Source organism: Schistocerca serialis, chromosome 6, assembly GCF_023864345.2.
Source record: "Schistocerca serialis cubense isolate TAMUIC-IGC-003099 chromosome 6, iqSchSeri2.2, whole genome shotgun sequence".
NCBI classification, from domain to species: Eukaryota; Metazoa; Arthropoda; class Insecta; order Orthoptera; family Acrididae; genus Schistocerca; species Schistocerca serialis.
Genome location: NC_064643.1, coordinates 218,045,798 through 218,072,991, shown reverse-complemented (window position 1 = coordinate 218,072,991; position 27,194 = coordinate 218,045,798). Strand labels below are relative to the sequence as shown.

Genomic DNA, 27,194 nt, shown 5'->3' with positions numbered 1-27,194 from the left:
CAAGTGGACACTGGCTCTGCAGTAACTCTCATTAATTCTCGCACATATTTGGAGTTGGGCTCCCCTCCCTTGTCTCCAGTTACGCGAAATCTACGAACTTATAATAAGCAGAAAATTCCTATCGTTGGCCAGTTTGATGCTTCCACTGCCTACAAGTCTGTTGTTAGGCCCCTCACGTTTTATGTGGTGTATCATGCGGGCACTGAAAACCTGTTCGGTTATGATGCTTTCTGGTTGTTCGGGTTCTCCATTGATGATGATGTGCACCTCATATCTGAGGACATTCCGTATCTACAGCTGGATGGCTTGTGTTCTGAATTCTCGTCCGTGTTCTCTGCTGGTCTGGGTCGTGCCAAGGATTTTGAAGCCCACTTTACTCTTAAACCTACGGCTTGCCCTAAGTTTTTCTGGGCACGCCCCATTCCGATGGCGTTGCGTGCACCGGTCAAAGCTGAGATAGACAGATTAACAGCTTCGGAGATTCTCCTTCCTGTTACCTCCAGCGAATGGGCATCGCCCATCGTGGTGGTTTCTAAACCAAATGGGAGTCTGCGATTGTGTGGTGATTTTAAAGCCACTGTCAACGCTCAAAGCCTCATTGACACTTATCCTCTTCCCCGTCCTGAGGAGTTATTTACCAAGCTCGCTGGGGGCCAGTTCTTTTCCAAACTTGACTTATCGGAGGTGTACCATCAGTTGCCGCTGGATGCATCTTCCAAGGAATTTCTCGTCATAAACACTCCTTGTGGGTTGTATCAGTACCAGCGGTTACCATTTGGCGTCGCTAGCGTGTCGGCCACTTTTCAGCGGTTTTTGGAACAGCTCACGGCTTCCGTTCCCGGCTGCATCAACTACCTGGATGACATTGTTGTCACGGGGGCCTCCACTGAGGAGCACCTTCGCAATTTGCGTTCACTGTTTCGGGTTCTGCATTCAGCTGGGTTGAAGTGCAATCTGGACAAGTCACAGTTCTTCCAACCCTCCATTGTGTATGTTGGTTTCCACTTGTCCCGTGAGGGTATACGTCCTCTACGACAGCACATTGCAGCCATTACCGCTCTACCCCGGCCGTCTACGGTCAAAGAACTTCAGGCGTTTCTAGGCAAGGTTGCTTATTATCACAAATTCATTCCCTCCGCGGCGGCGGTGGCTCATCCTCTGCATCAGCTGTTACGCAAAAACGTTCCTTTCTGTTGGTCCGCCGAGTGTGAGCAGGCTTTTGTCCGCCTAAAGGCTCATTTGCAGTCGGCGCCTTGTCTTGCCACATTCCGTCCGGGTCAGCACTTGGTTCTGGCGACGGACGCGTCACAGTATGGCCTAGGGGCTGTTCTCGCCCATCGGTATGAGGATGGGTCGGAACGACCCATCGCCTACGCTTCCAAGACCCTCAACGATGCCCAACGGCGTTACTCTCAAATAGAAAAGGAGGCGCTCGCTATCATTTATGCTCTAAAAAAGGTCAGCATTTTTTTGTATGGTTCTAAGTTTCACCTCATCACCGACCACAAGCCGCTGGTCTCTCTGTTCAGCCCCTCGGCGTCGCTTCCGGATAAGGCAGCTCACCGCCTGCAACGTTGGGCCTTATTCTTGTCTCGTTTTCACGATGAGATTCACTATCGCCCCATGGCCCAGCACGCCAACGCTGACGCGTTGTCGCGTTTGCCGATGGGCCCCGACCTGGTTTTCGATCGCGATGAACTACTCTGTTTCCACATTGATGAGGAAGAACGTCGTGCGGTCGAGGGTTTTCCACTTACAGGTTCGCAGGTCGCGTCGGCTACTGCATGGGACCCGGTCCTGCGTCAGGTGATCGGTTTTGTTCAGCGGGGTTGGCCGAACAGGACCAAGGGCCGGGCATCAGATCCCCTTCGCAGCTACCATGCCTTGCGCCTTCGTCTGTCTGTTCATGAGGGTGTTGTTCTTCTGGCCACGGATGGCGCATCTCCACGGGTTGTGGTGCCCGCCTCTCTTCGCAAAGATGTTCTCAAACTATTGCATGAGGGCCATTGGGGGATTTCTCGGACTAAGTCCCTGGCCCGCAGGCACGTTTATTGGCCCGGTATTGATTCGGACATCGCCCACATGGTCGCTGCGTGTGATCAGTGTGTTCAACAACTGGCTGCGCCTCGTACTCTGCCCTCTCCGTGGCCTGATCCGGCGCAGCCGTGGGAACGGGTGCACGCTGACTTTGCCGGCCCCTTCCTCGGCACTTATTGGCTACTGTTGGTTGACGCCTTCTCGAAGTTTCCGTTTGTTGTTCGATGTCCATCGCCCACCACTGTGGCGACGACGCTGGCTTTGTCCAAAATCTTTGCGCTAGAAGGTCTTCCATCCACGATTGTCACGGACAATGGCCCTCAGTTCTCTTCGCAGGCCTTCTGTGATTTTTGTACTGGACAAGGGATTCATCGTGTTACAGCACCGCCCTTCCATCCGCAATCGAATGGGGAGGACGAGCGCCTTGTCCGCACTTTCAAAAGCCAAATGAAAAAATTCCTTAGTGATTTTTCCACAGTTGATGCTCTGTTGCAATTTCTGAGTTCTTATCGCTTCACGCCTCTGGGTGATCGCAGCCCTGCTGAACTCTTGCATGGCCGCCAACCGCGCACTCTACTGCACCTGCTTCACCCTGCCAGGCCTTGTACTGTGTCCCCTAGTGCGGGAAAATACCCGGTGGGCGCCGACGTGTGGGCACGGGGGTATGGATCTCGCCCTAAATGGATTCCAGGGGTGGTCCAGGCTCTTCGCGGCCGCCGGCTTTGTGAAATACGTACGGACGACGGCATGGTTGTTCGCCATTATGACCAGATGCGCCCACGAGTGGTGGCCACGTCGGTACCACCGCCCCTTCTTTCGTCTAGCCCGAGAAGCCAGTCCTGTCGCTGCTGCCGATCTTCCGGGCGTGTTGCTGCCGCCGCCGTTGCTACCGCTTCCGAGTACGCCGGAACCGGCCCCAGTCGCGACGCCGCCTTCTCCGGGACCCATCTCGCTGGAGCACACCCCCAGGTCCACAACACCTATGGATGCTGCTCTGGAGTTTTCACCCATCATCTCGTCCAGGAGGCACGTTCCACGCGCAAGCTTCCGTCCTGGACAGTTTCGACCATACTCTCGTGTTTCTCCGCGGGATCTTCTCGGGGCCTCCCAAGAGGCCATGGATGTCTCCGCACTGTCCGTGTATCCAAGGAAGTGAGTGTTTTTTTTTTCAAGGGGGGAAAAGTGTTGGGACAGTGCCACGACATTCAAAAGTGCCGCTACGTTAGTACGCGAACACGGCGATAGAGGCACTCCGCAGCTCGGCCGAGCGCGGGAGCGCCACCTGGCTATGAATGGCGCCGGCCGCACGTCACGGCACGGGAGTCGAATGACAGATACGGAGTTAGTAGCATGTAACCCGCTAGTGTTTCTACTTTTGTATATCCATGCAATTTATTAGTGATTAAAGGTTATAACAGAGAGGACCTGAAACTGGCAGAACTTTGGCTCTTATTTGTTCATGCCACAAAAATAAGGCCTCATCTAACTGAGGATGTGCACCTTTCCTCATCGTTTTTCGAGATTTCAATGTGCTGCCTGACACTTGGATGGAACAAAATTTTTCAATTTCTGATCGATTTGTTTTCCAATCAGTAATAGGACTCCTACCGATGATCAAATCCACAGGAACTTTCATGAGTGGCTCACGAGCATCAGTTCTCTGCAAAGCACGAAGCTTTTGTTCCAACGAGATCACATTCTTTTTTCATTTCGTACCCATAGTCACGTTCAGCATTTTTTTTTACATATACTCGACTGATTCTTTTTTGGTTTTTGGCCACTTTTATCTCTGGACATTTTGAAGCATGTAGTGTGAGCACAAAATGTTAAATTGTATACACACAGTCTTGACAACACTCGAGACGCATTAGGCAAAGCTTTTGACTTTTGAAACCAGGCTGTCGCAGCCATCGTCTAACCTCTCTCCCCCTTGCTAACCAAGCCCACGCAGCAACACAACAGCGCGTTGGACATTCACTGTTAAATTGTTAAACACATGGTTTCATCTGATGTACCAACAACAGGCAGAAAGTATTTGGTAACGTACTCTCATTGTCGGTTTCGACAGGGCTATGTCGCACTGCATAGAGCAGTCCTGTACATACTGTACTTCCAAGAAGGTCCAATAGATGGCAATGGCATGAAACCACACAATATGAACAAGAAACCTCGTAAAACTTCAACCAACACACGCACAAATTGATGACACTTAGACTTTTGACATGCGCCAGTGCACTGATTAGCAGTAGACTGCCAAAAAACACCAGCGAATGCATGGCTCCAGGCATAGTCAATGTCAAGTGTCAGTTTAGCTAGCCAAAAGTGTAGCTGCACTACGCGACAGACAGCGCCAATTTGAGCTGGGAAAATTGGAAAAAATTGTTTGCATAAAGTGGATTTTGGATAAACATGATTTGGATAAACGAGAGTTTACTGTACTTACATTTGGACAGTTCTACCCTTTCCATGTCAAACGTTCCCTCCCATACAGCTTTGGCACCCGAGGCAAACATATTTGTTTGGATGCAGAATCTTTCCAGCAATACACTACCATTCTCACTTCAGCCTTCACTGCTCATAATTACCCCATCAGTCTAGTTAAAAAGCAGATTTCCCGGACCATCAAATCCAATTCTGGTGCTGCTGATCCCTCCACAAAACAGCTTCAGAGCACACAATTGGTGACTCAGTGTGGTCTGGAATGTGTTAATCAGCTACTTTGACAGGGCCAGGACTTCCTAAAATCATGCCCTCAAATGAGATCCATTCTGTCTGACATTTTGCCCGCCACACCTAGAATAGCTCTCCATCGCCCTCCCAATCTCCACAATATTCTTATCAGGCCCTATGCTCCCCCTGCACCCATCTCCCTACCCTATGGTTCCTACCCTTGTGACCATTCCCGCTGCAAGACTTGCCCTATGCACCTTCCTACCACCACCTATACTAGTCCTGTAACTGGCAAAACATATACTATAAAAGGGAGAGCCTCCTGCGAAACAACACCTGTCATATACCAGCTATTATAGAAACACTGTTCGGCCTTGTACATCGTCATGATTACCACCAAATCAATTAAGATGAATCAGCTTAGGCAGACGGTGTTTGCTGGCAACTCACAATATCCTTTTGCAGAGCATGATCTACAACATGACATTCGTGACCTTGGGACCTGTTTCACCACATGCGCCATCTGGATTCTTCCCCCAGAAACCAATTTCTCAGAACTTCGTTGGTGGGAACTAGCACTGCAACATGTCCTTGGTTCTTGCCACCCACCTGGCCTTAATACACATTAATGTATTCCGCCTCAGCATTTGTTCACTGTAACTACTCTTTGCTCTACCCTGTTTTAGTTTTTTACATCTTTCATTGTCTTTCCTGTCTATTTTTCACGGCCCCTCTCCCATGTCTGTTATGTACAATGCACATAGGTTTTCACTCTTATTAACTTGTGCACTATGTTTAGTAGTAATCTCTGTCTTGCATATTACCCTGCCTTCCACCCTTAAGCTTTCAGGTTTTCAAATCTCGTCTGATGCGATCCCCAACAATCAGTCTTCCCTCCTCATCCCATACGGTAAGTCTCCCCTGATCTATGGTTCTGGGTGACTTTCCTGAATTCTGCCACTTTTCCTCTATGTCTCTAGTCCTTTTCCTTCACCCTTCTTCCTTCCACTTCAACCATTCTGCCTGAAGAAGGAGCCACTGGCTCTGAAAGCCTTCAAATTACAACAGTCTTTTATGTGTGTGTTCTGCCGCGGCTTGGTGGGTAGATTTTTTTTATCTGTCCAATTAAATTATTTTGTCAATAATTGATTGTTTTCATTGTAATACCTATAAAATAATGGACATAACACAGTGGGTAATAACTGACAATAAAGAACATAAGAACATAGTAGAACCAACGTTTTATTGGTGGTGTCCTATAGTGTTGGTGTACACAGCTCTTCCCTGCTTTATATACTTCTTTCAAGAGCCCTAAAGTTTTCTGAGGTTATTTCTGAAATCAGTGAAGGCATTTTAAAACTGTTTTGCGACTCTAAGGAAATGTGTAATTTTGTCACCAGATGTCTTTGTTTTATTGAAATAAAATAACAATTGTGGTCTTAATAAAACACATATACCATTTGGCTTGCTTTATCAATCTAACAGTCCATTACAAAAGATGTTAATGTTATTACTTACAATTTTTGCACACATGGGGGAGAAATATGGAAGTAGTTACAGTTTCTTGTTAACTTATGTCTTTAATGACCCTTGGGATCTCAAAATTCGTGAGGGAAAAATTCTTCTCTGGAGGTCATGGAAACATCAGGGAATTTCACTTGGGGAAACTTGTGGCAACCCTGGAGGTGTGAGAGGGAGCATTACCATGATGCAATTTCCATGAGTCATTTTGCCACAATTCTGGTAGTTTTCTCTGGAATGCTTCATGCAAATGACACACAACTTTCAGATAGGTTTCCTTTTTTGACCATATGACCATAAGGTAGAAATTTATGGTGCACTATCCCATTGTAGTCGAGAAAAACAGAAAGAAGAACATTCAAGTGTGATCAAACTTGTTGAATTTTTTTCAGTATTGGCTCTTCGGGCAGTTTCCATTGGGACAATTGGGCCTTGGTTTTGATATCATACCAATATACGAATGTATTGTCACCTGTTATAGCCTTCTTAGAAGTTCTGGATCATTGTAGAATTCATTCAGTAATCCCTAAGAGATACCTATGTAATGTCATTTTCAGTCGACATTAAATAATTTTGAAACAAACTTTGCTGCTACATGCTTCATGCCCAAAACATACAAAAAATTGCTTGACATCTGCCAGAAAACATGCTGACATCATCAACAACCTCCCTGATAGTGATTCAACAATTTTCCAGGACCATTTTTTTACTTTTTGCACATTGTTATCGGTAATTGGTATGCTAGGGCATCCAGGCGGTTGTGTTCAATTCTCACTGAAATGATGATACCACTTGTAAACTCTTGTGTTACTCATAGTAAATATGCCAAAAGTGCCTGTCAACATTTTGAATGAGGTGTAGCACTTTATACATTTTTCAAGAAAAATTTAATGCAATTTTTTGATCCATCTTTTTTTAAAGTAAAAGTTTGCTGACCACTCACAAATAAGTATAACCTTTTCAAGGGTCAACAATAAACTAAGAATTCAAAACAGCTGAAAATGCAAACACACATCAGGAACATGTGTACCAACAAGATAAAAATAATTTGAAAATCAGATGTATAGAGCCCACGAAATTAAATTCCCATTACTTTCTGATCACTCCTATGTCTGTCCTCACTGGACTGCCTAGTCATGAGATCCTGCAAGGCATTCACATGATAGTAGTCAAACCCTCACCAATACGAGCAGCAATATCTTGAAACGATAAACTGTAGCCTTGATAGATCACAATCCTGCAGTTGTCAAATTCCAATGCATGCTGGTATATATGTCTTCTTCTTACATCATGTGGGTCAATCCATACGAAGTGGTCCAAGAAAATAATAATTGGTTGCTTGACCATCTCAGAATGACTAGTAGTCACAAAAATATTTTTTAAAAAAAATTATTGTTTATTGTTTTGAAATGGTACCCATATTTGTTCCAGACCACATGCATTTTTTCGTATTTGCAAACATCTACATTTTCTATAATTATTCAATAGTGGATTGTCCTAAGCCTCTCAGATAAAATGCATTTAGTTCAACACACTCTGGGCTACAAATTAACATCATTATCACTTAGCTGAATTTATTCCTTAATATATTTTTAATTGTTCAAAGTTATCAGCCACAAATTAAAAAAAAAACTCAATTTTTGAACAGTAGTTTTCCAAAGATAGATTAATTTCTCAGCTTTAATATTTTTTCTGCTATTACACTGCTACTTTTTATAGAGTATCAATGGTGAGCGGCTTATGCTTAAAAGAGTACACTACTTTAAAAAATGGATTTTTTTTAATTTTTCCATTTTGTCACCTGTAATATCTTTGTTCGGGGACCAGGTAAAAATCTGGAAATTTCACAGTTAATAGACCTATGTGATATGAAACTTCAGTATAAATTTCAACTTTGAGATTCAATTGGAAGTTATGGAAAAAAATTACAAACATGAGTCAAAAATACGTTTTTTAACATCTGCGATATCTAGGCTTATGGAATAAAATATATCAGTTACAGTACATAATTTAATCATATATATGATAACTTACTTTTTTTATTGAAAAGCAGCCTACTAATTACATTATATTGTTCTCTTGTTGTCTGTTTTTAGTACATTGCGCATCGAACATTTGAGAAATTTGTTGACTCAGTTTGGGTGTTAGACCATAAGTTCACCCAGTCACAGTTGTAAATTCCATGGGAGACGGCTTCCTTAGTACATTTTTAAGTGGCACCCAAACTTGATCCTTCTTAGTTTTTTTAAAAGATGTCCTTGGTCCTGGAGGGTGATAAAATACAACATATACATCTTGGTTTTGACAGTCAATATTATCAACTTTGCCAATCCACGACTTTTCATCGTAAACACAAGCCACTATGTCTTCATTTTGAAGAACCAGTTGTACAAGTTTTCCACACTGATGAAGTTCACTATCTGGCGAAGTTGATGTGATCTTACACTTCAGTAAGTTGTGTGAATTGGGTACAAAACAATGAAAAGATCGAGTGCCTTTAATCTTCTGACAAGTGTTGTACCTTTCCTTCAAGACAAGAAACTGTCATAGACTTCTTGTATTTCCTCATATTGTACAAAAACATAGGTAATTCCTTTGATATGTTTTTTACAGAATTCAAACATTCCTTGAGGTGTTATGATATGATTGTCATCGGTCCGCTGCAGACCTGCTTTTGAGACAGCTTGCTTTGTTGTACCCCCGACACCATCAGAAGCATTCTTCCCGTGTCATGAAGTGAAAAAGTGCCATTCTACATCAAACCCAAAATCTTCTTTATGAAAGGAGATTTTAATAATAAAAAATTTTTTTTTATATTGACTTGCAGCCCCATCCGAAAAGTAAATCAGTTTTTTTTTTTTATGGAAGGGTGGTGATGTTTAATGTAGCTTGTTAATTTTAGTTGAAAAATGTGCACTGCTGTAGTGTTGACACAAAAGCTGTGTCTCATTAGTTTATCTTCATCTTTATAATAGAATACAAATGGATGAAATGTGGCCTGTATTTTTTACCCAGTGGTGCCCTTGTATTTCATCTTGAACAACAAAGGAATAATTTTCCAAAAAGTCAGCAAGAACTAAGCATTCATCAGCTGCCAAGGTTTGCTTTTTGTCAATTGTTGCCAAAGGAAGGAGCCATCCTGGTTCCCATGGCTGTACCCCTGGTCTGTTTGTATGTTTTGCCCTCAAAGGTGAAGTAGTTGTTGCTAAGGATAAAGTTGATTAAGGTGTGTAGGAAGGATCTCATAGGTTTGGAATCAGGTGATGCTGACTGAGGAAATGTCCAGCAGCAGACGGACCATGTGCATGGCGGACGCTGGTAGAGACTGAGATGGTGACAAGCAAGGTGTGTGGTGGGAGTGGGACGGGCACGGATTTCAGACGATCATAGGAAACAGGTGGTGTCTTTGATGTAGGACGCGAGTCTTTGTTCCATGGGTCGCAGGCATTGATCACCTAAGGCACATATATGGTCTGTGGGTGCTCTGAAGCCAGCAACTATAGGACGGCCAGGATGATTGGGTTTGTGGATCTTAGGAAGAAGGTAAAAGGTGGAAGTGTGTGGTTTAGGTGGGGTGAGAAATTCTGTGGATTGAGGTGTTTGTCCTTGTGAGGGGCCTGAGGTTTTAAGGAGGGACTGCAGATCAGTTTGAATCACAGGGATGGGATTTTGATGGCAGATGCTGTATGTAGAGGTGTCAGATAGCTGGCATAAACCTTCACTAACATACTCCTTTCAGTCAAGTACTACAGTGTTAGATCAACCCATGCCACTTTCTTTGATGTCGATCTCATCATCACTTAAGGCCAACTACACATTTCCATACACATTAAACCTACAAACAAACAACAGTACTTATATTTTGACAATTGCCATCCCTTCCAGATAAAATGCTCCCTCCCATACAGCCTTGGCATCCAGGGCAAAAATATTTGTTTGGATGCAGACTCTTTACAGCAACATGCCACCATTTTCAACTCAGCCTTCACTGCATGTAATTATCCTATCAGCCTAGTTAAAAAGCAGATTTCCCAGGCCATCACATACAATCCTGGTACTGCTGATCCCTTCATGAAACAGCTTCAGAGCACACCATTGGTGACTCAGTATTAGTGTGGTCTGGAATGTGTTAATCAGCTACTTTGACAGGGCCATGACTTCCTAAAATCATGCACTCAAATGAGATCCATTCTGTCTGAAATTTTGCCCGCCACACCTAGAATAGATCTCCGTTGTCCTCCCAATCTCCGTAATATTCTTGTCAGACCCTTTGCTCCTTCTGCACCCATCTCCCTACCCTATGGCTCCTACCCCTGTGACCATCCCCCCTGCAAGACTTGCCCTATGCACCCTCCTACTACCACCTATAATAGCCCTGAAACTGGCAAAACATATACTATAAAAGGGAGTGCCACCTGGAAAACACCACGTCATATATCAGCTATTGTGTAAACACTGTTCGGCCTTCTACTTTGTCATGACTACTACCAAATTAATTAGGATGAATCAGCATAGGCAGACGGTGTATGCTGGCAAATCGCAATATCCTTTTGCAGAGCATGCTCTACAACATGACATTCGTGACCTTGGGAGCTGTTTCGCCACACGCGCCATCTCGATTCTTCTCCCAGAAACCAGTTTCTCAGAACTCCGTTGGTGGGAACTAGCACTGCAACACATCCTTGGTTCTTGCCACTCACCTGGCCTTAATTTACTTTAATTTATTCCACCTCAGCATTTGTTCACTGTAACTACTCTTTGCTTTACCCTGTTTTAGTTTCCTATATCTTTCATTGTGTCTTTCCTGTCTATTTTTCACCCCCCCCCCCCCCCCCTCCCACGTCTGTTATGTACAATGCACGTAGCTTTTCACTCTTATTAACTCGTGCACTATGTTTAGTAGTAATCCTTGTCTTGCATATTACCCTGTCTTCCACCCTTAAGCTCTCAGGTTTTCAAATCTTGTCTGATGCGGTCCCCAACAATCAGTCTTCCCTCCTCATCCCGTACGGTAAGTCTCCACTGAACCGTGGTGCTGGGTGACTTTCCCAAAATCTACCCCTTTTCCTCTATGTCTCTAGTCCTTTTCCTTCATCCTTCTTCCTTCCCCTTTAACCCTTCTACCTGAAGGAGGAGCCACTAGCTCTGAAAGCTTGCCAATTACAACAGTCTTATGTGTGTGATCTGCTACCGCTCGGTGAGTAGATTTTTTATCTGTCCAGTTAAATTATTTTATAGGTATTGTATGATTTTTCTTTTGAGAAATATATGAGTAAGTAGCGTACAAACAGTTAACGATTGCCACTATTTTTTGTTCTCATCATCATCGATACTTTTTAATATATCAACTACTTTCAAAGTGCCAAAATGTTGTGCTATAAATAAAATGTCTATAAAATCCCGCACTGTACAATGTACTTGCAATGGGATAGTCACAGTTCCTGAAATCCATCACCCATTGTCTCTGGCTTACCAAGGAGCACCTCAGTCCTGAGTCCATGGATAAACCACAAAAATCCACTGTATTATGCCACACACAAACAGACTTGACCTGCGAGCAGATCGTTGAGACTAGATCCGATGGGCAGGGCCTGGACATAGTGGTAAATGATGGGCTTCAGATTGGCAGGCCGGATCCGTTAAAGATACCCACAGTTGTGGCCTGTGGTTCGGCCCGTTGTACAAATCCATTCGCGTGGCCAGCTATTCATGTGTCGTAGAAGCCATATTGATGAAATGAGACTGCGGTGATCAATCTATGCAACAGATAACTTGTGCAAATACTCTGAGAATCAGTACTAATGCGGATAGGCAGCAACTCACCCTGAAGATGATCAGCGAGCCACAGACAGGCACGCAGAAAAGACAATCACAACTAAATTTTTGGCCATAGCCTTTGTCAGAAAATGAGAGCACATGCATATTCACTCAGGCACAACTCGTGCACACATGACCGCCACCTCTGGCTGTTGCATGAACAATCTCTGAGAATCAGATTCGAACAAACCACTCCTCACACCTCCCTGCCTCTTGTTGACAGCTGCTAGGCTACCGGAAAGAAGTGGCGGCAGCACTGACTGCAAGCTGAAGGGAGTGGTAGAAAGGGGAAAAGCAGTAAGAATGAGGGAGTAGGGAAGCAATGCATGTTCTCAGCTGTGCCTATCCAGTGACAATGCATGACATCTCAGTAAACAGACAGACCATTTCCATTTACTGAGACAAAAATGAGATTTTTCCAGGGTTCCTTCCCCCCCCCCCTCGCCCCCCTCCTCCCCCCCCCCCTCGCCCCCCTCCTCCAAGTTCCCCCGACTTTACAGCCATGTCACATAACTTGAGTCCAAGAACAGGCTCATTTGCTGCAAGATAAGTATCCACAAGGACAGCATGATAACACCTGGTGAACAGACTGTCAGCATGCCAACCATTGTGCGTAAGGACCACAAAGATAAGATGAAGGCCTAGAGACAGTCATTTTTCCCTCACTCTATTTGCGAATAGAACAGGATAGGAAATGACTAGTAGTGGTACAGGGTACCTTCCGCAATGCATTGTATAGTGGCTTGCAGATTATCTATGTAGATGTAGAACCATTGTTGTGGCCGACAGGGGTATGTCCAATGACAACACCAGACAGGAGTGTCACAGCGTTGTCTTTATAGAAGATGTGTGTGCATAGTATAACAGTGAAAATACTTTTGTGTGGAGAGTTCCAGATAAGATGTTGCCAGATTATATTTGCCACTGCCATACGAGCCCAGCATCTAGAATGATGGTATGGGATGCCGCTGGGCACACAACGTAATCACCACTGGTTCATGTAGCTGGTAATTTGGACAGCTACCATAAGATTTATGGCTGGTGGCTGGGGCCTAATATTGAGGTCTCTGACATGTTTCAACAACATAAAGCAACAACACATGTTGCCTAAGCTGTCCTCACTACCTTCATACAAAGGGTGTTCAACTTCTGCTCTGCCCAGGATGTTCGCCAGATTTCTCACCCACAGGAAATGAGATCATGGGTAGCTGAGAGACTGACTCACCACCACTTATAAGCCAGTATTATCAGGAAACTCTGGTATAGAGTTGGATCAGCACAGATCAGTGTACCCAATATGTGATCCAAGCTCAGTTTGACTTGGTGCTCAACCGAGTTAGAGCTGCTGTTGCTGCCGGAAGTGGTAGCTTTGTTTACTGAATTTTGAACTTGGTGCATCCCCAACTCAGCTATTACTTTCAACTTTTTATAATCACTTCTTTCTCGTCCTTTTCTACTTTCCTCCTAGATTTTGACTGGATGATTCATTTCACTTATTTCTCTTCCTCGTAACTCACCTTTATTTATCACTGTTCTTCTATCATCTCTGGTTGAATCTGTTGATGTTCATGCTGCACTGTGCATCATTTATCAAAATGTGAGACTTGCTTAGCAGCTTTGTCTAGGGGATGGCAGTAGTAGTATTCTCAATGTTTGCTTTAGCTCATTTTGTGGGTGTTACCTTGAGCCTTCAACTTTCCCTGCAGGTGTGTGTGTGTGTGTGTGTGTGTGTGTGTGTGTGTGTGTGTGTGTGTGTGTGTGTGTGTGCACGCGCGCTTTTTTTCCTGTACTAGTGTTCAAGAAAACTGACTTATTTACAGGGACAGAAAAACATGTCAATAGCCAATCAATCACTTTTGCAGTAAGTATTGCATTTTTATTTATCATTACATAGTGCCATTTGTAATTTCAGACATTTTTGAATTATCATTGCCTTTTTTTTTTTTAGGCAACAGTTCCGTATATTCTTCAGACTTCAGCATAAAATTCAAGAAAATCATCACAGGTTCATAAAAAAGCAGCAAGTAATATTACATGCAGTGAAATATCAGTTTGTACATGAGGAGACATGAAAATATAATAAAAGTGTGATAACAAGCTCAGTCAAGTTGCTCATAAATCATCACATCAAATTTAACAAAATTTAAATCTAATGTGAATGAAGAGTGATGGTTCATTAGTACAATTCTTAGATACTAAACTTTGTGAACAGAGGATGCCATTTTTAAAAGTATATAATAAAGCACACATCAAAATTCTGTCATACTTCCTAACTTTTTCACCTTTTCAATAAAATGTCTTAGACAAAAGAATACTTTTGTGTCTTATAAGTTCGCATTGTGATATTTACTTTTTCTTTACATGTATAATGAAAATCTAAGTTATCACTAGTAGTGAATGATAAACATGAAGCATAATTATGTGATCTGCACATAGTGCATTTTAAGTATTTTCCAGCATCTGGATATCTATATAAACAAGACAGATCTATGAAGTAATAAAATATTACAGTTACCATGTACATATATATCTGACATGTATTAAATAGACCACAGTCATAACAGTTTTCTAGTCTTAAGATTGGTTCTTTTTCTATCACATGTTTCGATTCCTTGTTGCAGGGAACTTCTGTCAAGACTCAAGCTCTTCACTTTATTTCTTGATCTCCAGACTTTCACTGTGTAATCATCAGAGGCTGTTACTAACATTTCAGGATCTGCTGGGTTGAATGCAACACAGCTCACAACATCCGAATGTGGAAATTTAGCTAAACATATACCATAATGACGATCCCACAAATAGCCATGTCTATCTTCTGCACCACTGAAATTTAGAATAAAAATCTTATTTTTCATTGTATAAGCATTTTAAAAAAGAGATTAATTGGAATAAGGGTGATTCCAGGACAGAAAATAAATTTCTATTACGGGGATAGGTCACTATTCACCAAACAAAGAATGGTGGTGGTAATGGCAGGCAGGAACAAGGAAAAGTCTGTTACCAGTGGAAGGGGGTGGGCAGGGGGGTGGTGGGTGGTAGGGAGAGGGAAAAGAGAGAGAGAGAGAGAGAGAGAGAGAGAGAGAGAGAGAGAGAGAGAGAGAGAGAGAGCACTTTATGGGGAATATCACTCATCTGCTTAGCAGTTTTTCCTAATTCCTGTTTGCTACTTTTTTAGTGTGCCAATAGTAATGTCTTTGTAAAGTTAATTAAAGTGAGAAGTATAGAAAGAGGATTCTCATTTTCTATAACAGCTGTATATGGGACATTTATACTGCAAGCATGCAGACCACATCAAGGTCAAGTTAGAGCCATCTCAGACTGACTGACTCTGATACCTCCTTCTTCACCTTTGTTTACCTTCATCCTCCTACAGGTGGGTCTTTTTATCCTGGGTTCTGAGTGAACAGCCATTCCTTTTTAACCTTTCCCAAGCTACCTCTCTCTCCTCCTTGATGAAGGAAATACTAGTTCTGAAAGCTAGGTAGTGTGTCCCATTTACTTTTGCATTTGTCTATCGACAGTACTGCACATATTGTCTCCTGAAGGTAAGTGGGCCTGCTGGCCAACAATTCTGTTTCATAATTGGTTTCCAAGTTATTGCAAGATTAATATAATGATTTCCTCAAATGATCAGCATGATCAGATTCTGAGTACAACAAAAGCAAAAAAATTGTCCTTGTTATATAAAGCATGCTCTTTAATATAACATTCTAATTTATGTGCAAGGAAAACAAACATTTGTATTACCTGGCTACATATTCATCAGATACATCAAGGAAGATGAAGAAACATTCATTATTTGGTGTATATGCTTTGTGAGATCGTAACATTGTTCCCACTTCTTTCAGGGTAACTAAATCTATAACATGAATGTCAATTTCTTGAGCTATGGGTGGTGGATCCAATGGATTTGTAATAACGTATCCTCTGGGCCATGGCCTGGTGTTTACGTAGAGATACCTGCAAGCAGAATAGATAAATAATTTGAGAAAGTTTTCCTTTATAACTAGTGAGAGCTTAAAAGTAGTCTTGACTGACATTATGAAATCATTTGTGGTCTGCATTATGATTTACAATATTTTTATTTTCCAACATTATTACTCATTTTCTGACAAAGTTCACCAACCTAAGACAAAAATTGAGATAACACATGTTTAAATGCCACTGTGTTTTAACAATGCACTGATTCATCACTTGATATAACAATATTTTTCATAATCCATTACTTATGTGATGCTTATATTTTGTAGGTTTTTGTGGAAGGTAGAATACATACCTGACATCAAGTTTCTGTTGTTTCCTGATGCTTATAGTACCCAAAAGAGTTTGTTATACACAAACCACAGAAAGCGTGTATGCGTATACACAGTAAATACAGTGCTGTGTTACTTTCTAGAGAAAAACAAATTATGCCTTTTCGATGCCCAGTACAACATCAACAAAAAAATACAACAGTAGGGTTTGTATACTCTCTGGAGAAAGTGTAAGGAAACTTCAGGATCAAAGATACTATGTACAAACAGTACCTCAAGTAATTCTGAAATGTTTTATTGCCTTCCTACACACAAATTTAGTTGGCCACGTTATAACAATACTCTAGAGGAAACAAAGCATTGAAGTTATTTTTAATGCTGAACATCTTGCTCCATTTTCTGGAAATGATATTTTAATATTAAATATGTTTTAATTTGTGAGGACATTCTTTAATAAAAAAGTAATTCAAATGAATAATAGTAAAATGCTTATTTTAAAGAAAAAGTTTTTATATTCTATTGTAACACCATTACATTGCACCACTAGGGATTCTTTGATGACAGCTGTAATCAACATACAGTAATTGGCAACAAAATCATGTTCTTACGTGCATGCATTTTTCCTCAGTTGCGCCCCATCAATTAATCGTTTTACACCTTAATTAACTACTTCTGCAAATAAATATTTTTGTCTACTTTTACATAGATTTTGAATATAATAGAGGGAAACATTCCACGTGGGAAAAATATATCTAAAAACAAAGAAGATGTGACTTACCAAATGAAAGCGCTGGCAGGTTGATACACACACAAACATACACACAAAATTCTAGCTTTCGCAACCAATGGTTGCTTCATCAGGAAAGAGGGAAGGAGAGGGAAAGACGAAAGGATGTGGGTTTTAAGGGAGAGGGTAAGGAGTCATTCCAATCCCGGGAGTGGAAAAGCGTTTGCGGAGGGAATGTAAATAAAACTTAATGGGGTCGTTGTGGGGATGTTGTGAGGGTGACATGGTATTAGAAGGTGGAAAGTGTGACATGAGGCTGAAATGAAAATGAAAATAAAAATATATGGGGAGAGATAAAGGTGAACTGGAAAGCAACTGGAGATCTGGTGTGAAAAAAGGCGAAAAAGGGTTGGTAAAAGCTGAGCTATGCTGATCCTGTGGTGAACTTGGGTTGGCAAACAACGATGTGCACAAAGGTTAGGTGGTTGTGTTGCCTCCAAAACACGTTAAAGGATGGAGAAATTCGGGAAAATTTCGAAAAAACTGCATGCAAATGTATTAAAAGGAGTGGTTTTGTGGTGGCAGATTATGAAAATGAGGCTAACAATTGTCTGACGAAGAAATAATGACGTTAAAACCTGTGGGAAGCGGCTAAAAATGATCAGTGATGTGGGAAAAACGGAAATGGACATAAAGTGAAAGTTATTAGAATTAGCCGAAATGGTTGTTTAATAGGTGAAAGGAACTGTTTGTGAACTGCAAATGGTGGATTTTATAGCAGCGGTAGTGTTGAAAGCGGAAGAAAAAAAAAATTTTTTTTTTTGTTATGGTTTGGAAGTGGGTTACGTCAAAGTGAAACTACTTGCAAAAACAGAAAGAGAAAATGTAATTGTTGGGTTCAAATTAATTATATGGATTGGAATGACTCCTTACCCTCTCCCTTAAAACCCACATCCTTTCGTCTTTCCCTCTCCTTCCCTCTTTCCTGATGAAGCAACCATTGGTTGTGAAAGCTAGAATTTTGTGTGTATGTTTGTGTTTGTTTGTGTGTCTATCAACCTGCCAGCACTTTCGTTTGGTAAGTCACATCTTCTTTGTTTTTAGGTATATTTACATAGATTTTCATAGAGTTCCTTGGTAAAGTCCACAAAAAAACAATACCCTGTCCAATACAGCTCACATTTTAACACAAATATACATCACTACACACGTGTTACAACTTGGAGCAATTTATTTCATTTTTTTCCTTCTTTTCTGTAATAACATTGTTGTCATCATTTCAAATACATATGTAAAGTGGTTTGTATTATGAAACTATTTACTCTGAAAAACCCAACCGATAATGTGGTGTTGCCACTGGTACCTTGTTCAGATCAGATAGATAAACCTTTCCACTGTATAAATAATATCTGAGAGACTGAGTAGACTGATAGGGAAAGCAAGTACCACACAGGAAGTTGGCAATGTGTGTTACACAGATGGTATGTACTGAGCAGACAGTTACGTTGGGGCCATTTCTCATAACTCTGCAGGTGGGAACAGGTACTACAACATGTTCTTGGTTCTCACCACCCACCTGGCCTAATTTTACATTAATTTCTGTGGTCTCACAGCATTTCTTCAGAGTAGCTATGCCTTTCTTCATGCCCTTTTAGCTTTCTCCATCTTTCATTTTCTCTCCTGTCTATTTTTCCTGTTGCCCTCCCACCTATAAGGCACTTAACTTTTTGCTCTTATTAACTCATGCATTATGTTTCAGCAGTAATCTCTGTGTTGCATACACCCTATTTTCCACCTTTAAGCTCTCAGGTTTTCAAATCTTGTCCGGCACAGTCCTCAACAATCATTCTTTCCTTCTCATTCTAACTGATAAGTTTCCCCTAATTCCGGGTTCTGAGCAAATTTTCTGAACTCTACCCCTTTTCCTGAACCTCATCAGTCATTTTCTTTCACCACTCTTCCTTCCCCTTTAACCCTTCTGCCAGGAGGAGGAGCCACTGGCTTCAAAAGCTAACAAACTGTAATACCTTTTATAGGTGTGTTCTCCTCCCATTGCTTCATGAGTAGTGTTTTCTTATCTATCCAATTACTTATATTTTCAACAATTGATTATTTTCGTTGATACTCCAGAGTTAGCTTTATATCATTCTTTGGTTACAATTAGTTGTTATAATATTAAGTAAGACGAGTTACAATTAACAATATTCACATTTTGTATAAACGACCAATCATTACACACTTAATCTTAATAAAAGTAAATTTTACAGGGTTCATGTTGTGTATACTTGATTGCTGCTCTCTATCTTTATGCTTGGCTAGAGTATTGAAAAAATCAGAACTAATTATTAACGTGGTCAGATCAAATACCAAAGGTAGTGTTACATCTTGCCATTGGGTTGAAGATTTTCTCCGCTGTATATTCAAATGGTATCTTTTCATTTATCTGCAATGATTGTAATGGAGAATTTAATGTTATGTATATTTTGTCATGTTTTATGTAAATTCTATGCAATATTGGTGTAGAAGGGAGTGTTATGGCCCAGTAGGTTAAAAATTATCTCTGTAATTAAAAACAATGAGGCATACAGTTGAAGGCGCCGGAAGAAAAGGAAGGGACAGTTTTGACTGAGATGAGTTCATGGAAATAAATGTTCGGTGGCTGTGGGCACAGTAACCTTTTTTTTTTTTAACTTTGGAATGTTACATGTAAAGTGAAACCACAAAGAGGGACAGTTTAAGGAAGTGGTTTAACTGGTTCAGTTTTTTGGAAGATCTGCAGGAGAGTAATGAAGAATTTGTTGGAGACTGATCATGGTGTCATTGTTGGGCATTTAATTGCAATTTTAATATCAGTTCATCCGTCCACCTACAGCAGACCAATGTGAGGACCACAGACACATGTGACAGGAAACTGCATCCACTCTAGCTTTCATTCTTCTTGAGGCACACTCCAACTCTCTGAAAACCACTAGGAAGGGGGGGGGGGGGGTCAACAACCTTTGTACAAAAAAAGGGGGATTAGGAAATTGTCATATGCTATTTGCGTAAGTGAAAAAAATTGGAACTGAAGAGGTAAGATCCCAGCTTCAGTGAGGGAACTGTTTATGGGAGCAATTTAGGAGACATCAGTAACCAGTCTTAATTCAATAATTTCAAAGCCAAAAGTGCCACTGACTCATAAATCATTGTCTAGTGAAGAGGAGATCATAGCCTCGTAAATATGGAGCACGGTCTGCACCTCAATATGCGTGAACAAGGAAGGAAAGGGCGTTCAACTTTCCCATACATCTAGTCTTTATTCAATGAATATGGGGCAGCCATGTCAGATTTTTATCAAAGTTGAGTCCCAACATTCCGGACTGTGCAAAAATGTCCAAGTGAAAGACACCTTAAATACCTAAGTGGATTTCTGGGTCAGGGTGAATCATGTTAGGGTGACAAAAATGCATGACCCACAATTCTCACAAGAGAAAATTGGAAGCCATATGAAGAGGTCCCTTCAGGTGAATCCTTGGAGCTGGCATTCAGCCATGACTATTGATTGGGAGCTATTTTTCTTGTTAATTGTCTCTTTGGCCTATGAAACCATGTGTGTTCTCTACATTCTTCCAACTGTCATTTCTATTCCTGGCTTTCATGGTCCATTCTCCTTTTCTCGTTCCTGTTGCCTCCGTATTCTTGCTGATATCCTTCCATCTTGTCCGTGGCCTCCTCAACCTCTTCTGCCCTTCACGGATCCTGAAAATGCTACTCACAGTAGTCTTTCCTCTTCCATCCTGATCAGGTTTCCTGCCCAAATCAATTTTCTTTTCTTCATTATTGGCCAATATCAGATAGCAAGTATGGTTCTGCCAGTTCCTGGTTTTTTAATATTTTCCATTCCTGTTACTGAGTGTCCCTCTTTGGGCCAAATACTTTCCTTAATATGTTTCTCTTAAAAACCAACAGTTTTTGTTCATCTATTTTCCTTAATGAAAGCATTCCAGGCCCATACACAGCTACCAGGACATTACACTCTAGTACAGTCCAATTTTAAAACTTCTTGAAACTGATCTACTGCACAATACACCTGTAAGCCAAAATTGCTCAATCTGCCACTGCAGTTCTTCCTTAATCTCTCTTTCCATTCTATTCTGTTCACTAAAAATGTTTCCCAAATATTTAAATATGTCTATTCTCTTAAATGTGACTTCTTCAACTGTCAATTGATTGTAGCCCTGCTTTTGTAATATTTCTGCAAGAATTTGTCATGAGCTGCATGCTCTCTCTGCCACCGTTTATTCAAACAACATCTATCACATGTGCAAATCATTTTATAGTGTTATTACAAATACAAATATCACTGTACAGAGTGGATGCAACCATGGCAGCTGTTGATAGACATTGCTTTTTTGGCTGGATTTAAGGATTAGGATGATTTTATCCCTCCATTACAAAGGGAAAACACCGTCTAGCTGAATATCGTTAAAGACCCTTAGTAGACAGAGTCCATAAGTTTCATTCAGACACTGGACCATTTGATTTTGAATCTAATCAGGGTCTGGGACCATATCATGTACCCAGTTAGTGAAAGGATCATTACGTAATTCAAATTTAGGGGGAATAAAAGATAGGGAGATATTTCCAACTTGTCTTCTATTCACTCGGGAGGTAAGAGACGTAGTGGGTCACAAGATGACAATAAGAACCTACACATCTGTAGACATACCACCACAAAAGAGATTCAGAACAGTTGATAATCTTTGGCAGTCCAACAGACTATGGAGATTGACCTACACCTGGGATGAAAAGGTGACACACAGCAATTCCAGCATTCCTTATTACTGCATTTAATTAGGTAATGCGGTTTGGCACAGAGCCACTGAAAACAATGAGGGTGCTACGAGAAGGATATCACTTGAGATGTAGGAGAGCCCTTCGATGGTCTTCAACAGCTGTTGTAATGTCTCTGGTCCACCATGTTACTGACCAACAGTGAAGGGGAACACTAAAATGGGGATAGCAGTTCCATTTCCACAAGTATTTGCATTGGAGACATCTCTCACAACCTCACTGATGTAATATGACAGAGGAGGGATGAAGGTGACAGCAGAGGTGTACAACTGCCACTGTGCCCTTGGGAAAGCCCAAGATGGCAACTGCTCTATTGGCCAGTGACAAAGAAGTGTCATGACCACCGAAAAGTGATTGCTGTCAGAAAGATCATTTTATAGTGACCACTTTTACGAAGCCATGACTGGAGGAAGAGGCTGTAAGATCGATAGCCAAAATGGTGCCATGGGCAGCACAAAAGTGGGTAGGATAACCATCATTGAGAAGACAGAGATCAATATCAGATAAAGTAGATCAATGAGATAGCTCCTACCAGATACGTAGTACTCCCGACAGAAGTGGTGTGCATTGATATTTCCAAGTAGAAGACAGGGATTGTAGGGGGGGGATGATGGTTGGGAGGGGCAGGGGGGAGAGCTGTCAGATTAAGATGGCCATCTGAAAGCGCACAAGTGCCCTGTCTGACAATAAGCACACACTGCAAATGGTAAACACGAGGATTTTTTTCACTCTTACTGCTATTGTTTCTAGTGTACAGAAGGGAATCCACTTACTGATAACTTTTGGGCAAACCAAAGTACAGATTGACAGAAAAGATTTCCTAAAATACATTTATGATGTCACTGACAAAGACCACTGGCTTAGCACATAGAAATTACCCTCTATCAGTCCGGCTACAAAGCAGGAAATGAGGGGAATAAGTTTCTGCAGTTTGCTTGATTTTGCTTTCCTCCCATGGTGTGACCAAGGAGAGAGAGTTTTTGGGTCATAACAATCTATGTCGAAACCTTCAGGTCCATCTGGAGAGACTGCCAGAGGCTCAAGGTTGCGGGTCTTTTCACTGTGAGGTATTCACAACGATGTCGTCAACTCCGGTCAAGGGCTCTTCTCCCAAGCACCACCAAGCCACTGCAATGGCCACTGGGCTTGACTGCCATTATGTTGCTCCCATTAGGTCAGGCACCTATTCCTTGGTATGCATAGGCTTGGTCATCAACAATGCGATGCCGGATCAATTAGGGAGTCTACCAATGTGTGGGTGCCTGATGACCCATGCAGTAGTGGGTATTGGGCATCTCATCATTACACATTTAGAGATATCCCAAACATCAGATCTGCCAAAAACCATACACTGTCTTAATGTCGCCTTCTACTACATTCTGGCTGTTTGAGCACTGATAATCTGCTGGATTGTAGTAGGAGGTGACATAAGATTGTATGTAGTTTTTGACAGATTATTATGACAACGGAAATGTCCCAAAACATGTGATGAAGAGATGTGAATAAAAAATATGTTGGTGACCAAGACTAGGATATTTCTATTCCATTCAAACAAAAGTAAACTGAAACGAATGTTGTAAAATAATGTTTTTGAAAAAAAAGTTGGGAAGAACCATTATCAATTTTCTATTGGCAAATCAAGCTGTTGACAAGGAATCTGTCCTACAGATCAAATCTGAGAAAAGATTTTCTCAGAGAATAAGACTGCAGCACAGGAAGGAAGAATTACTGCACTGGCAAGGGACCCCATACCCACCACACATCTACTAAAGAAAGGAGGCCCATGGAGGATGAATGCTTCACACTACCGCTCATATACTCCAAATCTAGGGGTGTTTGTAACCAGGAGATCTACGATGTTACCCTTCACAACTCGGTTCTCTATCTGGTCACTTTCAGATCAGGCATTTACAACAATTTCACACTTTTCTCTGTCCTTACTACGCATGCTAATCAATTGAGTCTCCTGGTCCACAGCTGGTAAGTTGAAATCTCCCTGTACTACTATAGCATAACCAGAAAATTTATGCCCTTCTCCAAGCTTTCCTTGAGATATTTCACCATTGCTCATTTGAGTCACAGAGTCTGCAGAAGTATCCAATTATCAAGTTTAAACTACCTTTAAAACTTTCATTTATCCAATTTATTTTGCATTTTGATTCTGTTCTAGCTTCACTAGATATTATCACATTGTTTACAGCACCATCATCCATCTATCTTTGCAAAATACATTCCAATAAGTACTTAGAATTTCATTGCTAATAACACCTGGTATCAGCTTTGTTTCTGTCCATATGTGGGTATTATTAACATTTACAAATGGGATCCTTACACAGATGTTCTTAGAATTAAATGCTACTATATAAACATTCTCTCTCTCTCTCTCTCTCTCTCTCCCTCCCCCCCCTCTCTCTCTCTCTCTCTCTCTCTCTCTCTCTCCCCCCCCTCTCTCTCTCTCCCCCCCTCTCTCTCTCTCTCTCTCTCTCCCCCCCCCCCTCTCTCTCTCTCCCTCCCTCTCTCTCTCTCTCTCTCTCTCTCCCTAGTCCGTCATGAAGACTGTTACTACCTGTAATGAATGAGGCCAATATTGATACCTCCATGAAATCAGAATCCAACTTACTAGGCCTTTGGAGGGATTTACCTATTAAAAATCCATGTGTGCACCACATGTACTTTGTTACCCCAGTATCCATTTTCTGTATGTAGCACATGCCTGATCTATTAAGAGGAGTCCCACAACTCTCCACCCAACATCAGCAATGGAGAAATCTACATCCAAGATCATCACAAAAATGCGTGAGCCTCTGTTTTAAGCCCTCCTGTCAACTCGATACAACACAACTGTGATCAGTGGTGGTGGTGTAGTAGTGCTCTGCAGCTGGAGCTATACTCTTGTTGGATAAGCTAAGAGTTATTACAGAAGAGGGACTAGCATACTGAAGCCTAGTGATTATCTGTGCTAGATGAATTGATTACTGGTGTAATCATTGCAGCTAAAGAAACTGTGTCTTATTTCACAATACACTGGCCAGTGAAAAAGAAACTTAAGTGCGATAGAAATTTGGCAATCTAAGACACTCATCGCTGCAGTGCCTCTAATCTCATTTAAGAACAGTGGTTTAACAAGATACATCCTGATTTGAAAACATTTACCAACAAAGACAGTGTACAGTCAAACTAGCTTCCCTTCACACTCTTGCACCACGATACAGACTAACAGTGTAAATTGAAAAGAAGATCTTAGTGTCCACATATACAGTATGAAACTTTTAGTTCCGCCATTTTTACTGAACATAAATCACTGTTTAATCCTTTTGGGAACCAGAAGCAACATCTCTGAGAAGACAGCTCTGCGGTTGCAATGCTGAACATTGTTCCTAACCAAATACAATTATGAACTCCATTTTATGCCGATCTCCCAATATGCAGTCACAGACACACTGTTCTCCTTTCCAAGTACCCCAACTCAAGATTTCAACTGTGCTCTGTCTTTAGGTTGATGCAGAAGTATTATAAGACCTATAATGCTTCCTGGTTATGGTTGTTTACATCACACAAGATCAAACTCCTGCTCAACAAACATAGACTTGTTACACACTTCTGCCCTCCAGCACCACTTGATACTGGTTAATGGCATTGTGCTTCTTGGTGCTAAAAGCACAGGGCACTATGTGGTTATCTCTCTGCCAGTGTGCCCACAGTTCCTGGCTCCGTATCGCTGTAGACAGTTGGGGATTACCAGGATAAATTTTAAAAATAGGTACCCCCACATACTGGGTAGATATGGATGCTACCGAATGTGCACTGTGGTCAGATCAGCAAACCATGGAAGCACCTGCAGCTAAACATCACAGGGCAATTTCAGCACACAATATGGTTTGCAGCAGTGGTTGCACTATCAAAATCTTTTTCAACCTCCAGATGTGTTCCACCACAGCAAAAGCCTGGTAGCAGCATTGATAAAACTACCTACAATTAGGGAATCCTCATGCACTTTATGACTACTATGGCCTGAAGTTTACTTTATGTTAGTTGGCTGACTTCTATACCCAAAACATGGATCATGTTATGGCACCAGCCTTCACCTTAAATGCAATGGTGAAGTTGTGAGGGTGATGCAGGCATTCAAGGTATGCAAGCTTAAGGAGGTACAAGGACCCAAATCAGATGACGTTTTTGAGTTATTTTTGATTACACGTAGGATGACAGTAGAGAGAGCCTGCAGACTGATACGCATTCTCCACTGGTAGCCTCATGTACAATTCTTCAACTGCTACACCCAATACTTTAGACTCTGGTAGTGCCAATGCCCAGTACAGCAGTCTGGGTTTGCATATTTGAAGGAACACAAGGATTGTTATTCACCACAAGGATCCACCATTTTATCTACTGCTTGTTTCTCTTGTCTAATGATGCTAAAAAGACTCAGAACCCACTTAACCATGGAGCGGGCACGCACCTGTGTATAAAGTGCATCAATCACAAATAACAATGTTTTGTACTGTTTCATTGCTGTTTTACAATAGTGAGCCCACACCTACTCCTCCATTACTGCATCAGCTAACACAGTAATAAGTTGTGTTGTCATTGTCCAAGTGAGCAGCAGCAACATAAAACAAACAGTAAGGTAAGTAAGACAAAATTTACAATTTGTGCATGAAAATGACCCAAATTCTGAGCTAGCAGCACAATCCCACAATGAGGTAGTTATCTATGAGATAATCAGTAATCAAATAAGCAGCTGATAGGGATCCAATGCAACTGCACTGTTTAATGCTTGGAGTGGGTCATTATTGTGGGGCAACACTTCTGTGTGGCAACAGAGTGAAACAATGAAAGGTATATTTTATTATTTTTTAATTAAACAGTGATTTAGTTCATATAATGTTAGTTTATTTTATTGTAGTTTAATTAAACAAAGACTGGCTTGTAATTTTGTTCATACGTGTTTACCTAGGCAACACAGGCAGCTATTCTTTACGTGTGTAGGAAGTGTGCCACGTACCTGCTTGTGTTATGAAAAACGGTGCGCCCACTTGAGGCATAAACACTTGCACTAGTTGTGACTAATCTAGTATCAACACAGTTGGCTCCTTATGATTGCATGTGCCTGATGTTTGAACTTCTTGTTATTGTTTGGATGGAGACTACTACTTGTGATTTTTGCAGGCTTTTCACTTCACTTCATGGATGGTATTTTGACTATCACCACTTGTAGGTGTAATGGTGCTTTACAATAGGTCCAAATTCTCTTTGAATGTTTTTTTTTAGTGCACTGCTTGGCTCAGGTCATCATTAACTGGAGGAACTTGGATTTTAGATATTGTCATTTTAGA

At 41.5% G+C, this 27,194-nt stretch overlaps 2 protein-coding genes across 3 annotated transcripts in view; one reads left to right on the top strand and one right to left on the bottom strand.

The window, feature by feature from the left end:
• Window positions 1-27,194, top strand: part of LOC126483742 (pre-mRNA-splicing factor syf1 homolog) — a 553,324-nt gene that overhangs the window by 240,344 nt on the left and 285,786 nt on the right. The gene's annotated exons all lie outside the window — the stretch shown is intronic.
• LOC126483743 (F-box/WD repeat-containing protein 5) overlaps window positions 13,927-27,194 on the bottom strand; it is an 80,453-nt gene continuing 67,185 nt past the window's right edge. For both annotated transcript variants that reach the window (XM_050106883.1, XM_050106882.1), the window contains exons 8-9: window positions 15,793-16,005; window positions 13,927-14,868 (exon numbers count right to left, since the gene is read on the bottom strand). In XM_050106883.1, the coding sequence (XP_049962840.1) occupies window positions 14,601-14,868; window positions 15,793-16,005 (481 nt within the window). In that variant the 3' untranslated portion in view covers window positions 13,927-14,600. The remainder of the gene's footprint in view (window positions 14,869-15,792; window positions 16,006-27,194) is intronic.